At 30.3% G+C, this 18,350-nt stretch overlaps 1 protein-coding gene across 1 annotated transcript; it reads right to left on the bottom strand.

Annotated features, from left to right (window-relative positions):
- Positions 1 to 5,683: 5,683 nt before the first annotated feature.
- LOC143050913 (uncharacterized) lies at positions 5,684 to 17,821 on the bottom strand. The gene is made up of 5 exons (XM_076224017.1): positions 17,028 to 17,821; positions 16,302 to 16,358; positions 14,910 to 14,975; positions 10,818 to 10,823; positions 5,684 to 5,690 (listed from the first exon to the last, which is right to left on the bottom strand). Exons 1-5 carry the CDS (start codon positions 17,792 to 17,794, stop codon positions 5,684 to 5,686), a joined length of 903 nt encoding a protein of 300 aa, XP_076080132.1. The 5' UTR covers positions 17,795 to 17,821.
- Between the last annotated feature and the right edge of the window lie 529 nt (positions 17,822 to 18,350).

The raw sequence follows: 18,350 nt of genomic DNA, 5'->3' as shown, positions 1-18,350 counted from the left end.
ACATGTTCGAAAACATGTTTTCACGTCGGGCCTAAACATATGTTTACATATGTTTTCAAACATATAAAAAACATATGTTAAACATATAAAAACATATGTTGCAATTTTTCCTATTTACCTTAGCCGTAATTGGCACAACTTTTGGGAATTTTGGGTCGTCAATGCTCTACAACTTTGTACTTAATTGGCTTTATAACTATTCTGATCTGAGCGTCACTGATGAGTATTATGCAGTCGATACGCGCGTCTTGGGTTTTAAATTATAATTCTGATACCTTTGATAACTTCCAACATAATTTTTTCCTATTTCGGTAAAAACACCACATACAGCATTCACTATTACTTGTTCTTATTTTCTTTACTTTTGTCAACTAATCACAATATACTTATCTGGTTGGTATATAACACTTACCGGGCCCTGAAAAATAAATCCAAATTAGATTGAAGTATGAGGAGTAACAAAAGACAATCATGATACAGCAAAAGCAGTTTATGAATTTTACTAAATACGTTCAGCATATTGTTTTGAAGTGTATTTTTTACTTGAATGTGGTTGCTATTAACACGAAGCTTAAATAGAATATCAAACAAAGTAGTGAACATGAATATCTCCTTTAAAAAAGTAAATGGCTGTTCAAACCTTATCATTTTGTCTTTTGGAGATCATACAAAAACATGATATCAATTTCGCCAACTTTTAAATAATATAGAAATCATGAAAAATAATATAACAAAGTATATCTGATTTGTTCCGTTTTGTCAGATACACGTCTCTTTTATAAACAAAGTGCCTCGAACGTTTGCAGTTTTTAAAGTTGATTTAATGTTTTTGAAAGACAGAATGATAATGGAAATGCATAATGTATACAATTGCCGAAATTCTTCTCAACATATGTTTACAACACTGGTAGTATGCAATGCAACATTAAAGGCGGATATGTGTTATGTTTAATTTCTTAATAGAGGTATATAAGTGTTTATGATAAATACCAATCTAAAATTGCAGGATTTAAAACTTTCTTTTGTAATTGAAAAATGAGAAATGAGAAATTATAAGTGTGTCGTTAGACAAACATCATTTGCTTATAATTGATTGGGTACTACAAAAAATACATATTGTCAACATACTATTGTATTGAAAATATGAGTCGCTTTGCCGACCATCTATTGATGTTTAAGTACTGACTGAATAGTCAAAATAAGGACACACAAGAGTGTGACATAAGGGACAGAATTGAATATTTTGAACGTAACTACCACATTGAGGTTTACACCAACCTGCATAAAAAAGCACACGCTTATAGCTTGACAAAGTATGCCTCAAATATCATAATAATGTCAGATTATTTCAAAAGCTGGCACAGATTGTGATTTTTGGCCAAAAAAAAAATATGTGTGGTTCCAGTTACACCTAAAATAAAAGATACCTTACATGTAGGTAGATAATTTTTTTTCTTTTCTTTTATGTATTTGTACATTACAGTACTACCTGTGACATTATCTTATTCAAGGTGGCCATAAAAATGATGTCCACCATAGTGGCCCTATATGTCCATCATTATACCCCCTGTCGCTTAACTAATACACAAGGTATTAATCAAAAACTAGTCAAGGATAAAGGGAAATCCTGACTGCATTGAAGTGTTAAAATTATATAACTTACAGGTAATGTGTCTCAGGTAAAATATACATGTATGTGTTTGTGACATTTAATTACTATGATTATGACAAGAAAATTCAAAAATAAAATGAAATAATGTAACTAGTTGAATAAATAGCTGATTTTTTTTTTTAATTGACTTATGACTATTTGTTTTGACATTATACCTTTTTAATCAATTTTAAGTTTGTTTTTTTATTACATACGTGTACTTTATGGTAAGTAAAGAATAAACGATTATCATCTTCTAATATAATACAAACTTTCCCAATGTCTGCCTTTTTCCTTTGAAAAGTTGTTTCTCAAATTAATTTTCTTAAATCAAAATGATTTATACATGTTATACTTAAATCATAGTAGATAGACTTATCTGCATTCAATACTGTTTAACAAATGTTAAAGATTGTCTTTAGAACTTATTCTAAATAAAATTTAGGCAATTCCTTAGTTCTTTATTGAATAAATATATTCAAAATATTCATTAATTCAACAAAATTTGATAATATTTGTATTGTCATATAAACATATGGTATTTAGTTTGTGACAAAAAAAAACAAACAAACAAAAAACAATTATAATGCAAAGAATTAACAATTCTATAATTTAAGAAATTAAAACACATGGATTTTTTTTTATGTTTCTGCCCTCGGTTCTAATTAATGACTATTTTATAAGGGAGTCAATATTTCAACATATTCATGTAATAAAGGTTTAGCATTTCTTTCACTTTTTGTTCTTGGGTAAGAGACAATATTATGAGAAGGTAAACAATTTTCAGATAGATTATCTCAAGTTGTTTTGTTAATTTCACAATTAAGGAAGGAGTGGTCTTAATTGTCCAGCAAGTGGCACAATTTACATATTCTATCCTTTCTAGGAATTTTATATTGTCCACGATTTTCTATTTCTAAATTATGACCACTAACTCTCTACTTAAATGACACATTTGAGTATATACAGTTTTTATCAAAGTTTTTATTCTTACATCTATTTTCAAAAATGTTCTTATATTTTTCTTTAAATTGATTTTTCATCAAGGGTTTTAAAGTCTTAATTCATTCAAGTCCCTGAAATTGTTATAAAAGGCCTTGGTTTAGGAAAATATTTGTAAATGTTTACCAAGAATATGTATCATACCAGTCCAGCACTTCCAACATTAAATTACGTACTATTAATTATTGGGAAAAGCTTGTAACTGGCGAAAATAAGAAACTTCCTGTTATTCTATACAATCTTGTTACTGGTAGTTATAATGGAAATATAGCTTCGTGTAAGAATGTAAAATCTATGCTTGATAATTGTAGGCTATCAAATATATGGAACACTACATATTTTATAAGTAAAAACTGGTTGTATGATACTGTTAAATTAAGATTAACTGACCAGTTTAGACAGACATGGTATGCTACTGTACAGAATTCTCCAAAAGCTCTAAATTATAAATTATTCAAAAATAGTATAAATTTCGATACCTACTTTGAAATTTTAGATGACAAAAATATTGCTTCTTTTTGTAGATTTAGAACGTTGAACACAAAAATTCCTATCGAAATTGGTAGATGGCAAAACATTCAGAGAGAAAATCGTATTTGTACTTTGTGCAATTCCGGTGACATTGGCGACGAGTTCCATTATATTTTAGAATGCTCGGCAATAGACGATAGTACACAACTGCTACTAAAGCATAATTTTATAAACAGACCAAATATTTTAAAATTTCAAGGCCTAATGAATAGTAGCAACCCGTCTGAACTAAACAATCTGTGCAAGTTTATAAGAATTATTATTAAATGCCTAGAATCTCCTGGGTAATCACTTTATGTCTCTATTTTACATTTGTATTTAGAATTTAAAATTTATACTATGCTAATTTATTTGTATATGTCTCTGTACCATTGTACTTTGGTTTATGAGAATAAAGATATATATATAACACTATAAATGTACACAGAAAAACATTATTTAATTAATAGATCATAAAAGTGTAACCATCTATATAAGTGTATTTTGTCAAATTTTGTTTTTAACTGACAGATATTAGCCAAACTGAAGATGTCATATTTAATAAGTTCCCATTTGTTTCAAAAAAGCAAAGGAAGACAGTTTTTTTAAAATATTTTTTTGGAAAATAAGTCTCTTCAATTCCACATGTCCATTAATTGTTCACGCACAATGTTAACTCCTGATTTTAGATTTAAAAAAAAAGATAGACAAAAATAGTTTTTTCCTATTAAAACCGTATAATGATATTTGTAGTTTTCCTGAGTAATAATAGATGTTATAAACATTTATTATAAGAGGATTGATATTGTCTGATCATTTTATTTTGTTAAGAAACAGGCTTGCTAAAAATTACTTCCTTCATCATCGAATCATGGTTTCTTTAAAAATATCATTTGCTTGATTATTAATTATTATTAATGATAATTCATTAAATAATGCAAATAAACAATTAAATACAATGAACATCATGTACATTAATTTTATTTTTTTTACTTTAAAATTTTTTTAATTAAAGTCTGTTGTCTTTCAAATGCTAGTCAATAACTTTATCTTTGATATTTTTGTCTTTTTTCTTCTAAAGATTCTTACTAAGAAGACATTAAAAGAATAAGAAACAAAATCATACAAAAATGAATAAAAAAAAATAAAAAAAAAAAAAAAATTGAATAAATTCAGACAGATAAATCAAAAATAATATTAATTAACAAAGACTAAAACAATGTTTCATTCTACATTTTCAAAAAAAGGTGAACGGTCAATTTTGAAAGAAACCTAAGTTACCTTTATAGGTAAATTTTAAAGAAACATACAAGTTGAAAACTTCAACCCTGATTGATTACAACAGGTAACATTATTAGATAAAACATCAACCTATGTTTTATGACCCCAATAAATGGCCAACATCTCAAGATTGAATACCCCAATAAATGGCCACCATTGGATGTTGACCATGCAAGAGGGTGGACATAATTAAGAGGATGTCACAGGCTGTACTGTCTGTACATAGGAGTAACATTTTGACTTAAAAAAGCGCTTTATTAAAAACAACAAAAAATTTCTTTAGGGTAGGCTGTTATTCAGACTAAAAAGTATGGGAGGTAGGGTAACTGGAATCACACATGCCTTTTTTTAAATTATTTTCCTCATAATCTTTTCAAAGAGTCATTTTAAAAAACACAGATAATGGTAATTTGCCAATCAATGTTAACACAATTTTTGAATATTTCTCTCTTAAATAGCATGTTTATCATTAAACTTTGCTACTCTATTAACAGCATTTTATAAGCATCGTTATATTATAAATTTCATATATAAGTGTATGCTATATTCATTTGTTTGTAACTTAACATTTATCGGCCAAAAAGGGAAATACTTAGTCATAGAATACAACATACTATTTAGCAATGAAGTATAAAATGTCAGTACAATTAATTGAATAAGTAGTAAAGCGATTGTGGAGCATGTTGAGATGTCAGTTTGTTCTTTCAGACTAGTAAGTATTATAGTCATTTATTAATTATTGAAATGTGACAAGGTATGATTTTAAAGTGTCGATTTATAAATTCATAAATTATAAAGGAATTTAGGTTTCAACACCCTTTAGAAATGTTGAACTTGGGTTGATTTGACCAGTTTTATATATGTTCTCTATGGTCATATAGTTCTTTAAAATAATAGTTATTATTCATCCTTGGGTTTTATCATCTCAGCATTAAGCGTCTCCCATGCAGTGAAATCTAGGAAATAGTGCACGAAATCGTCCCGTTGATTATTCGTTATTTTGTTGTTGTGTATATTGTTGTTTGTCTCTTTTACCATGTCGTTGCCAGTTTGAATTTGACAGATGAGTTTGAATCTCTCTTTGGCATCTTTAGCCTCTGTTGTAGACGGAACACGTGTCTGAGATAATCATTTAAAAGGTATATCTATTGATTTACTTAACTATTCTACTACCACAATTGTATAAAATGAATTGCATATGCATTTATACGCTATACTTATCTGTTTTGTATTTGACACTTACCAGCTGAAAAAAATCAAATGAATAATTATAAAATATGGCATACAATTCAGCAATTAATTAATACAACGTCAATGGAATAAGTTGAATAAGTAGTAATGTGAGAGAAGAACATTTTAAGATGAGAGTTTGTTATGTCAGATTATTAAAAAGTAGTTATGTCAATGTTGATATGGGATATTTGTATGATTTGGCGTCTTATGATAAAGAATGTGTAAATCAAATTTGGTTCATCATTCTCAAGAAAGTTGACGTAAAGACGATATAATCATATTTTTGTATGTGCTCTATGGATATAAATGTCAACACTTTTTGTTATTTTACGTCATAGGTTCTATACATTTCTGCTACGGGTATTTCCTATGAAGGATAATCTTGAAAACAGCGAATTTCGCCGTGACGTACACAGTTTACATATGACTAATTATTTTGAACGTCTATTTGGTAGCTACTACCTCTTTATTAAGAAATGGACGTCTGACATTCATCATTGTAATGTTATAATTATTGTTTTACAGTTCTTGTCCATTCGTTTTTGATGCGTTTTGTTATTTGATTTTGCCATGTGATTATGGACTTTCCGAATTGATTTTCCTCTGAGTTCAGTATTTTTGTGATTTTACTTTTTAATACAATAATCACACCTTCTTTTATTGTAAATCAATGTAGAAAATCAAGACATGCAATGTTTTTTTTTAAGACATAACGCGCGTCTAGCATACATCCTATGCATGGTATATAAATGTTATACTTTACACCTTTGTTTTAATATCTTCATATAATGAACTTCATATATATATATATGTGTATATTATAGGATTAAACACATTTTTTTTAGAGGTTAGTGATGTGTAAACCTGGGCGATTTACTCACAAACTGAATAAAAGTCCGAAAAATGTGTTTAATCCTTATAATTCTTCAGCCAAACATTTGTGATATTTTATAAACATTTGTTTTGTTGATGGCTACTATATATATTTACCATCAAAAGCACAATGGCAAGTCGTAACTAAGGAGTACGCCGCCATCTTGACTTTCTAAAAACCATAAATGTCCGATAAATACAACGGAATCTTAATTGAAATAGCAACTACCTCAAAAACCTCAACATTTTAATTAAATTTGAAGCGTACACGTAACGAAACAATCCTTCCCTTGAAAATTTCCATTGCCATGACGTTAATTCGCCAAATACTTTTGTGCAATTGCGTCTTTGTCTACTGAAAACCTTTTTTTTCCAATCATATATATCAGGACTAAATTTAGTATATACGCCAGACGCGCGTTTCGTTTACAAAAGACTCTTCAGGGACGCTCGATTCTCAAAAAGTTAAAAATGCCAAATAAAGTACGAAGTTGAAGAGCATTGAGGACCAAAGTTGCTAAAAATTTTGCCAAATACAGCTAAGGTAATATATGCCTGAGGTAGAAAAGCCTTAGTATTTCAAAAAATGGACAATTCGTAAACAGTTAATTTAAAATATAACCCTATCAATGACAATTCATGTCAGCACAAACAGTGCTGACTACTGAGCTTGTGATACCCTCGGGGAAAATAAATCTCCACCAGCAGTGGCATCGACCCAGTGGTGGTAAATAAACTCGTCATAGATACCAGGACTAAATTTAGTATATACGACAGACGCGCGTTTCGTCTACAAAAGACTCATCAGTGACGCTCGAATCCCAAAAAGTTAAAAAGGTCAACTAAAGTACCAACATGACGAAGTTGAAGAGCATTGAGGAACAAAAGGAGTAGGTCCGGTAAGGACCGATTTTGGCCTCAAATTTCAGGTTCATCTGACGAAAGATTTTGACCTCTTTTTAAACACTTAAGTGTCTATTTCATTTGATTCAGTTAGGGTTTGTGAAATATTTTAACTGATTTAGTCATTAAAAACGATCCGATTCAAGCTCAAAATGAAAAATCTACCAAATTTGTTAAAAAATGTCACTTTTCAGATGGTTTTTGTCAAAAATGAAAGTGGCCGCATCCGTGTTCATCCTAAACCTTTATATATGTTATGTATTATCATAAAATACAACTCTCATTCCAATATTAAGGATGAACACGAATGCGGCCATTTTCGTTTTAAGCGAAAACCGTCTAAAATTTAACTAAAATGATAGAATTATGAAGATTTCAGTAATTTAGTATGACTTAGTGGTGCTAGTACTCGATATATGTGCATTGTTTTGTCAAAAACAGCCCATATTTATGTAGCAGAAGCATTCTACTGTTTAATAAATAACTAAAAGTAAACATTGTAACAATTTGGTAAAACTGCTATATTTTGGGGCCAAGAAGTGGTCTTACCGGACCTTCTCTTTTCTAAAAGTTTTGCCAAATAATGTTGAGGTAATCTATGCCTGAGGTAGAAAAACCTAAGTATTTAAAAAAAATTCAAAAATTTGTAAATAGCAAATTTATAAATATAACCATATCAATGACAATTTCTATCAGCACAAAAAGTGCTGACTACTGGGCTTGTGATACCCTCGGGGAAATAAATCTCCACCAGCAGTGGCATCGACCCATTGGTTGTAAATAAACTCATCATAGTATTTTATTTGTATCAATACAGTCCCAATTAAGGATAGTATGTGCAAAGCAATACTACGAGGTTTCTACAAGTTTCAGTATTAACAGTTGTTAGAGAAAATTAAATTATTTATACAATCTTCAAATTGTATTTGATATGCTTCTTGCAGCTAGATATACAAATACATGTACATAGAGACCGTCTGGAGTTTCTTTACAATGGCAAGAAAATTTTAGAGAGTTGAGTTCAAATTAAATTAGTCCATGTGTTTAGTAGTTTTTGATATTTGTTGAATATTTTGATAGAAAAGAGTAGACCTCTCTTTATTAAGTTTCTTTATCAACTATGCTAACTATATCTTGATGGACACATGTTTAACTGGTGATCAAATCTCATCAGTTCGATAAGAGAGGCAAATCAACAACAAACGTGAAGAATTACATGGTCTCTTATCGATGTACGTCAATGGACTAAATTATGTCTGATGTACATGTTTCACTTGTAATGCAAATTATAATTTCGTCAAAATAGCGTCATCTGGAATACGATACGAGTGGTAAATTTGAGAATCAGACAACTGTTATTATAATTAAAGATCTAGGAAAACCTTTGACATGTCGTAATTGAGATAAGATCCATCAGCCTTAGTTGTGACTGTAAAGTTATGTGATGTCGAATCAGTATGTTAGTGCGGAAAAATGGAAAAAAGATCAATGGATAGTTGAAATTGTATGTAACAGTTACTACATGGTAGATGTCAATTAAAAAAAAAAAAAAATCAAAATTAGAAGCAGAACTTGTTCTTTCGGGGTATTATCCTTAATTTTAAGTTCACTGTGATATATGAGACATAAGCACACATTGACATGTGGTTTATTGATTTACAAAACAAGACATCATCGATGTACTCAATTGTTAGGTAAAACAACATTGCATTTTTTCATCAATGCCTTTCTGATAATTTTGAAATTAAAGTTATAATTATTTTTTTCTAGTTAGATCAGACATATATAGCAGAAGGTGTACATCCTACAATGTACAACTGTTTTATACTTAGAAATGTGACATGAACAGCGAAATGACATTTCTATAATCTGTCGATGTTTGATGTTTTATCACCTTTGTTACATAAATATGGAGTAATAATACGATTGCTAATAATATATCTCTGTACGGGCTTTATAAACCAGGTTTTTAGCACCTAATTTAATTTAAAAAATGCATTTAATGATTGCTTCATTGAATTTGTTTTTATATAATAAGCAAGCATTGATTTGTTGTAAGTTAATACAAGCCGAGGAAATAAATAAAACATGTTTATTTAAGAATTGAATGCTTCTTTTTGTAAATTTATTGGGGTGTAAAAGCGTTGACCGAAGTACATTTTGTATGAAGCGCGGAAGCGCTTCATTCTAAAAATGTACGCACGGTCAACGCTTTTTCAACCCTAAAAAGTTACAAAAAGAAGCATTCAATACTTATAATTACATTTTTTAGCTATGATCATGAAAACACGAATTTTATATATTTCATTATTTAATTCACCTGTGCACTTTATTGTTGGAGCACGTGTTATCATGAGTGAAAAGTTGTATTTAGCAATGCAACTGCTTACGGAATAACACGTGATGTGCAGTTAGCCAATCAGAATAAAATATTATAATGAAACATACATCTAATGTAATTATAAACACATAATGTCAATGTAAAATACTTGTAAACACATTTTAAAATTATTTAAAAAACAAACAACAAAGGACAACATAACTTCGAAATCATCATCAGTCCCGACTAAACTAAATAAAACAATGTTAAGTTCCACTCGGATTTCACTACTGCAATAATTGTCACTTTAGTATTCCTTTTTTTCAAATATATTATTACTTTAAACCAACATACAAGACAACAGATAATTCAAAATTGAAAGTCTTTTATCAAATGGCAAATCAAAACCTTAAACACATCAAACGAATAAAAACATTTGTCATATTCCTGACTTGGTGCAATCATTTCCTCATACGAAAATGAGGGAGTAAATTTGGTTTATTACTAAACCTTCAATCTGTACGACAGTCGCATATAGTTCCCATAAATTGACAACAATGTGTGGGCGAAACAAATATAATATGTTATAAGGGGACATATATGATGTAATTGTTTATTTTCTCAAAAGACATGTTCAACAAGACACAATTGGCATTCGAAAATCATAAAAACCAATGAAAAAATACAACACTTGGACAAAAAAAGACAACAAGCCAAACAACAATTTTAAAACAATACATAAAAAACTCAGATATAGCATTCGTCGTGTTACTCATCAGGTAAAAATCAGGTTTTGACAGAAAAAAAGTTTATTTCTAGAAATTTTCAGCTCCTCAGAGGTGTATATCCTTAACACTTAACATGTCAAAATATCTCTATGATTTTTACTTCTGTGGAATTGCGTCTTTGTCTACTGAAAACCCTTTTTCTTCCAATTTCAATACAAACACTTAAAAAATATTTACTGTGGTGTATTATATTTTCGTTCATATCTTTTGTGTAACTAATTACAATATACTTATCTATTTGGTACATAACACTTACATTGGGCTGAAACAATAAAAATAAAAAAGTAATCTTAAAAAAGTATACAGAAACATCACTTTGTAAATATGGCTAACTATTGTTTTGAAGTGTTAATGATTTTTAGATAAAACTTTAAAGATGTGCTTATATCGAGTTACACGTATTTTATTTGTATCAATACAGTCTCAATAAAGGATAGGATGTGCAAAGCAATACAATGAGGTTTGTACGATTTTCAGTATTAACAGTTGTTAGAGAACATTAAATTATTTTTAGAATCATCAAATTGTATTTGATATGCTTCTTGTAGCTAGATATACAAATACAGGTACATAGAGACCGTCTGGAGTTGCTTTACAATAACAACAAAATTTACAGAGTTGAGTTCATTCAATAATTAAATAAGTCCATGTGTTTAGTAGTTATTTGATATTTGTTGAATATTTTGATAGAAAAGAGTAGACCATGTAGACTTCTCTTGATTAATTATCTTTATCAACTATGCTAACTATATCTTGATGGAAACAAGCTTGACTGGTGATCAAATCTCATCAGTCCGATAAGGAGAGGCAAATCAACAACAAAATTGAATAATTACATGGTCTCTTATGGGAGCCAAATCGATGTACGTCAATGGAGTAAATTATTTCTGATTTACATGTTTCACTTGCAATGCAAATCATAATTTTGTCAAAGTGACGTCATCTGGAATACGATACGAAGTGTAAATTTGAGAATCAGACAACTGTTATTATAATTAAAGGTCTAGGAAAACGTTGACATGTCGTAAGTGAGATAAGACCCATCAGCCGTAATTGTGACTGTAAAGTTATGTGATGTCGAATCAGTATGTTAGTGCTAACAAATGAGAAAATGATAAATGGATAGTTGAAATTATTTGTCACAGTTACTAGATGGAAGATGTCAATTCTGAAAAAAAATCAAAATAAGAAGCAAAACTTGTTCTTTCGGTTATATCCTTAATTTGACATGTGGTTTATCGATTTACAAGACAAGACATCATCGATATACTTAATTGTAAAAGAACATTGCTTTGTTTTACCAATGCTTTTGAGATAATTTTGAAATCAAAGTTATGATTATTTTTTTTCTGGTTAGATCAGAAATATTTAGCAGAAGGTGTACATCTTACAATGTTCAACTGTTTTAAACTTAGAAATGTGACATGAACAACGAAAGGACAATTCTATAATCTGTCGCAGTTTGATGTTGTATCACCTTTGTTACATAACTATGGAGATTGCTAATAATATATCTATGTACGGGCTTTATAAACCAGGTTCACACAATTTAATTTTGATACATGCATTTTATGATTACTTCATTGATTTTTTTATATACAATAAGACCCCGTTCACACTAGCATTTTTTTAATCGATCTAATTTGAATCGATCTAAATAAAACCAGTTAGCGTTCACATTATCTTTAATCATAACGATCTCTATCGGTCTAAACCGATCCACTGCGTTCACACTACAGTTAAAAACGCAATCGATCTAACCTTTTCACACACAAAACTGTGAACATTGTGTATAAATAGAACTGATTTATTAAATTCATCTATTGATACCCTGACACACACACTTGAAAAAAAAAATAGATAACATCATTGTTTCTCCTGAATCAGAAGTTAACATTTTGGTACAGGTGTTATTGCCGTTTTCTTTAATTTTGAAAAAAAAAACATGTGTAGTAACGAAGTTACAAAACGACGAAATATTGCGGTTCCTGAAAAGTTTCTTAAGAAAAGAAGACACAGACTTCGCAAATATATGCGATGGCGTAGACAAAATGTTTTCAGTTTGTTTTAAATGTCTGTAAACAGAGAAATATGGGTTAAACAACGAACCTCTGAGATAGTTTTGGCGCTATACATGCGCATACGTTATTTTCGATTCAATCGTACTAATTTAAACCGATCTCTGCGTTCACATTTAAAGTAAGATCGGTTTACTTTAGATCGATTCAAACTAAATTACCTCTTTTGGTGTTTTAGTTTAGACCGATTGAAGTTCGATTCAAAGCGTTCACATTGGCCCTTAAATCGATCTAAAGTGAATCGGTGTAGTTTAAAACGATAAAAATGTCCTAGTGTGAACGGGGTCTAAGCAAGCATTGGTTTTGTTGTACGTTAATACAAGCCGCGGAAATAAATAAAATCTGTATAAACACTTAATGTCAATGTAACATACTTGTAAACACATTTTAAAATTATTTAAAAAACAAACAACAAAGGACAACATAACTTCGAAATCATCATCAGTCCAGAATAAACTAAATATAACAATGTTAAGTTCCACTCGGATTTCACTACTGTAATAATTGTCACTTTAGTATTCCGTTTTCCTTAAGGATTCAAAAATATATTATTACTTTCAACCAATATACAAGACAACAGATAATTCAAAATTAAAAGTCCTTTACCAAATGGCAAATCAAAACCTTAAAGACATCAAACGAATAAAAACATTTGTCATATTCCTGACTTGGTACAATCATTTCCTCATACGGAAATGAGGGAGTAAATTTGGTTTTAACACTAACTGAACCTGTAATCTGTATGACAGTCGCATATAATTCCATCAAATTGACAACAATGTGTGAGCGAAACAAATAAAATTTGTTATAATGGGACCATTTTTTCGATTCCAGTATTCTGTTTATATCATATAATATCATTGTTTATTTTCTCAAAAGACATGTTCAACAAGACACAATGGGCATTCGAAAATACTAAAAAACCAATGAAAAAAATACAACACCTGAACAAAAAAGACAACAAGTCAAACAACAATTTTAAAACAATACATAGAAAACTCAGATGTTGCATTTGTTGTGTTACTCATGTAAACATCTTGCTACTTAGGGAGTAAAATGTCCTCTGTGGTATAAGTATTCCGCAATCAAGAAAATCATGAAAAGTCATTAGTTACCTGATTGAAATTAGAAAATAAAATTATTGAAAACTTACAAACTTAATCAAACACTTCAAAAACTAAATCGAATGACAAGAAAATATCGTAAACGTGGTAATATTCAATCATATCCAGCTGATATCATCAAGATCTTGTTTTAATATTGCAGTATGTATCTAATGGTCAGTGTTTAATATTTATTCTTTTATAACATGTGTAGTATCGGACCGATCAAGTGATTAAGATACACAAAATGTATTTGTTAAACTTGTCTGTAGTAGATGACCGTTTTAAATACTTTTACAATAGACGTAGATAATACTTACATATCAGTATACTTTTCTTTTCTGAAAGATAGAACAGATCAATGGTGTTAGTTATATATGTGTAAATGAAAGACGTCTAAACAAACAGGCCAGTATATTTGCTTCTGTTCAATGTGAACATGTGATGTGTCGTTCATTATTGAGGACTGAGGCTGCTCAATGTTGTTCTGGAATTTTCAATCAAACAGACATCAATGGTTTATCAAGAACTGAGTATAGTATTGGACGACCTTTTTTTAATTGTCCTCGCATCATACATGCTTCCCTTTAAGAATGTCATCTATGTAAAATTGAGAATGGAAAATCAAATGATGAATGTGACAAAAAAAGAGACAAACACTAGACTTAAGAGTAAAAAACAGCCGACGGCCACCAATGGGTCTGTAAACAGCGAAAAAGTCCTTCAAGTTCTGTGAAAATAGACGCCATATTAATCTCCAATCGCATTAATGAACTGAAATAAAATTGAAAAGACAAAGACCAAAGGCTCCTGAATTTAGAAAGACGCAAAAAATGCGGCGGCGTTAGAGAAGTTTAGTGAGATCTCAACTTTCCCTATGCTTAAATATCAAAGTATTTACAAGTTGAGAAGTAGAATTCTGCTTTTAAACACTCTTTCTGTTTTTTTTCATCAATTGGTTTAAAATATTTCTGAAACATTGCAATCATCTACAATGTATGTGGTTTTAAATGAGAACAAATAACAGAAGTTGCATATTCGAAGTCCAAACATATTCTGCACTTCATTTAAGTTAAGGAATAAAAACGTTTTGTCTTCATACTTTGGATACACCATAAGATGCATAAATACATCTTTGTGTCATGTCCATAGAAACAAGGAACTTACCCACACTTGTTGCATTTCCACGGGTATTCCTCTCGCTCTTTTGGGTTCACTTCCTGATTGGTATCACTATAATGAGCAACACTAAGCTATTAATAACTGGTAGACACATAATCAGTGCAAAAATAGCAAGCACCATTTGAAATATATACAAGAGTCATATACCAAGTTAATGAATCTCGAATTAATTGAAATAATAATCTATATGAAAAACAAATCCGCTTACACCCAGACTGAGATACATTTCTTTTTCCAGGAAGATATATTGCTTAAATTCAGAGAGGTTTCCTATGGTTCAGTGTAGAACAGAAGCTGTTTATCCACCAAGAGTATCACAATTCACCATTTGTTGTAAGTGGGGGTTGTCGTTACGTAGTGTTCCGAATTATTTGACAAGACCTTATAATCAATTTCCACTTTTTATTTAGTCTTATTGGTGTGTGCCGTTTTATTAAACCGAATCGGATGACATCATCAAAACAATATAAGAGTTTATACCAACAATAAAACAATTCATTAATGTCATTCTTTTTTATATTCCAAATCCTTATAGAATTATTCCTGATTTGAATACCCTTTTCCCTCCTTTTCCCTGTCGATTGTGAAAGTGACTACTGGATTCGTTAACCTCTTAATCAACAGTCAATTGTAAATGTGAATGCTTAAGTGGTTGAACTCTCCATTGACAGTCGATTGCGAATAACTTTGTCAATCGATAATATGTTAAAAAGAGGTGAAAATATCGCAAAGAGGACAATTCAATATCTACAAAAAGACAAACTACATTTAACAAAACATAAAGACTTTGTTATGTTGTTGTAAAACAGTATGCCGTCTTTTGATTGCCTCAATAGTCCAGATAATTGTGATGAATGACTTTAATGTTTTGCTTATATCGTATAAGTTTTAAGAAGTTCTAAATATTTCAACAAGACAAGCAAGGACATTTTAACGAAAATTAAATGCAACACAATCTAAACACTATCGAAAATAATTTATGCTTCTAGTATGCATTTGCATATCATATGAAGATTTATTCACTCAAATGCAATCGTGCTCGAGCCAGTGTGTTCTAACGTATGAAGTGAAAAAAGAGGAGAGACATAAACCAGAGAGACATTCTAATTGATTTATCGGAAATAAAATTAAACAGTGTACTGGTGTACGCAATATATAAAACAAACTTAATCAGAACCCTTGCAAAGTCAAATGGTGAGGTATGCAAGAAGATAATGTGTAATTCACTCAAACGTTTGATAACAAGTTTAGTTGTTACCCCGATTATGTTTTTTCTCCATGGATTTATGAGTTTTGAACAGCGGTACTGTTGCCTTTATTTTCATTGTCAAATACGTAACTTTAAAAAATGTATAATATACAAATATATTTCCCTACCTCTTTGGTGAAGGCAATTCTCTTTCCCTGTTCATTGTTTGTTGTGTACGCATTTCACTAATAAAAAAAATGAAATTTTTACATTTTTTTCTCAAAAGGTTCTGTCAAGTGTCAGGCGTATGACAGTTGTTAACTACTAGTCCTTTTCTTTGTATGTTGGCGTTTGTTTTTGTAGCAGTACAGTGTTAATGATGTTCCGTTGCTTTCCACTTGTAGTTAATGTGTTTCCCGTAGTTTTGATCGGGTTTTTTTCTCTCAGTTTAATCGAATTATAACTATTGTAAAGCGTTATACTTCTAATGTCTTTATTTACATTGTAATATTGCATAAAATGCACGAAATTAGAATAAAATTACCAAATAACGAGAAAAACAGATATATCTGTATTAGTTTGAAAGATAGTATTTTTGCATTTCTTACGTATTGTCATGGTTGGTACATGTACATGTATCAATACAACTGAAAATGTACACTGCCATAGACCCCGTATTTATCCGCACATTGTGAATCCATAATATTAAACAAAACCTTTGTAATGACCACATATTTATATTTCATGAATTATCTCTCCTTCGTATGTCATATTACATCCAGACATAAGTTGATATTTAAAAAAAAACAACATAATTTTGATTTTGCAAAAATACGTGTCTCTTTAAGATACTATGGTTATATTAAAACATGAATTACGACTACAAAATGCTCAGTTATTTTTAGTAGAATTACCTGATTATGTAGTTACCAAACAGCTGTTTAACGTCGTTATCTGTTGCGGACTTAGCAGTATACTGTATGTTAGGAAATTCAGGTATAGGCTTTACCTTCAGCTTTGCGATGTAATCTGTAAGCTTCTGTAAAGACTTCAACAATTTTCCATCGTTTGGTGTCTTGTTGAGTTCATGTATTTTCTTGTCTACGTCACGTACTGCCTTCAAATCCATTTGAGTATCTTTCAATAGCTTTGTTAATTTGTCCCTTTCCTTCCTGGATTGATTCTTGACCGATGCAATCTTCTCTGAGATACATTTATCAACCATAGTCTTTATCTTTGTACCTTCTTCTGTAATAGCTTTGACTATTCCTTCCACCTTCACATCAAATGCCTTCAGACCTTCTTCTATCTGCTTCATGTTTTGGGTTGCCTCATGTACCTTACTACGCAGGTCTGTTGTATTCGTCTCCTTCAGCTGTGATATGCTGTCGAGAAGTTTGGAAAAGGCCTGCCCTGAGTGACTGCCAGTCACACAACTGCTACATACCGCTACGTAACAGGTATTACATACAAAACTTACGTCTTCCTTGTGGTCTTTACATTTTGATTTACCTTCCGGTATAACATCAGAGGAAGACTGGAACTGGTGGTGCTTTGTCACTCTCTGCCGTTTATGAAAGCCTTTACAATTGTCACAAAAGTACTGTTCACACTCTAAGCAGTACTGAGATCCAGAGGCACTTACACAAATCTCACACGTTTTAGAAGCTGCCTGAGCCATGTTGTCAATGATTCATTACAAAGTACTTTACATATGTACGGCAAATAACCAATGACAACAATATTCTACACTATACACAATTGACGGCTATTTATGTATGACGCGTCTTTTAAATAAAAACTGGTAAGACAATTATGATTTATTATACAAAACTATGGTGTGGTTGAACAGGTTTCCGATTAGGTTGAGTACTTACTTGCATTTAGTTTTTACTTAGGCGTGTTATACAAAACGCTGATCATTATGTTCATTACAATTAAAATAAAAAATATAATCTTACTGTAAATGCAGAAATTTTCATTTCATATTTAATTTCGTTTATTTCGTGAATAAGAATTATCCACGATATTAAAATTTGATTGTTAATTTACCAAATCTAAATTTAAAATACGTAAATATTTACTTTTTTTATTAGAGAAAATCATATTTACAACATATAAATGATGAACATCAATGCATACAAAGAAAATCTTAGGTAAATTGATAAGCACAAAAATATCAAACTGTTAAAACGTATTCTTTCAGTCAGATGATAATTCTTATCTTTTATTTGTAC

The sequence above is a fragment of the Mytilus galloprovincialis genome, chromosome 11 (assembly GCF_965363235.1).
Source record: "Mytilus galloprovincialis chromosome 11, xbMytGall1.hap1.1, whole genome shotgun sequence".
NCBI classification, from domain to species: domain Eukaryota; kingdom Metazoa; phylum Mollusca; class Bivalvia; order Mytilida; family Mytilidae; genus Mytilus; species Mytilus galloprovincialis.
The sequence above is the reverse complement of the archived record's forward strand: the minus strand, read 5'-3'. Positions and strand labels throughout refer to the sequence as shown.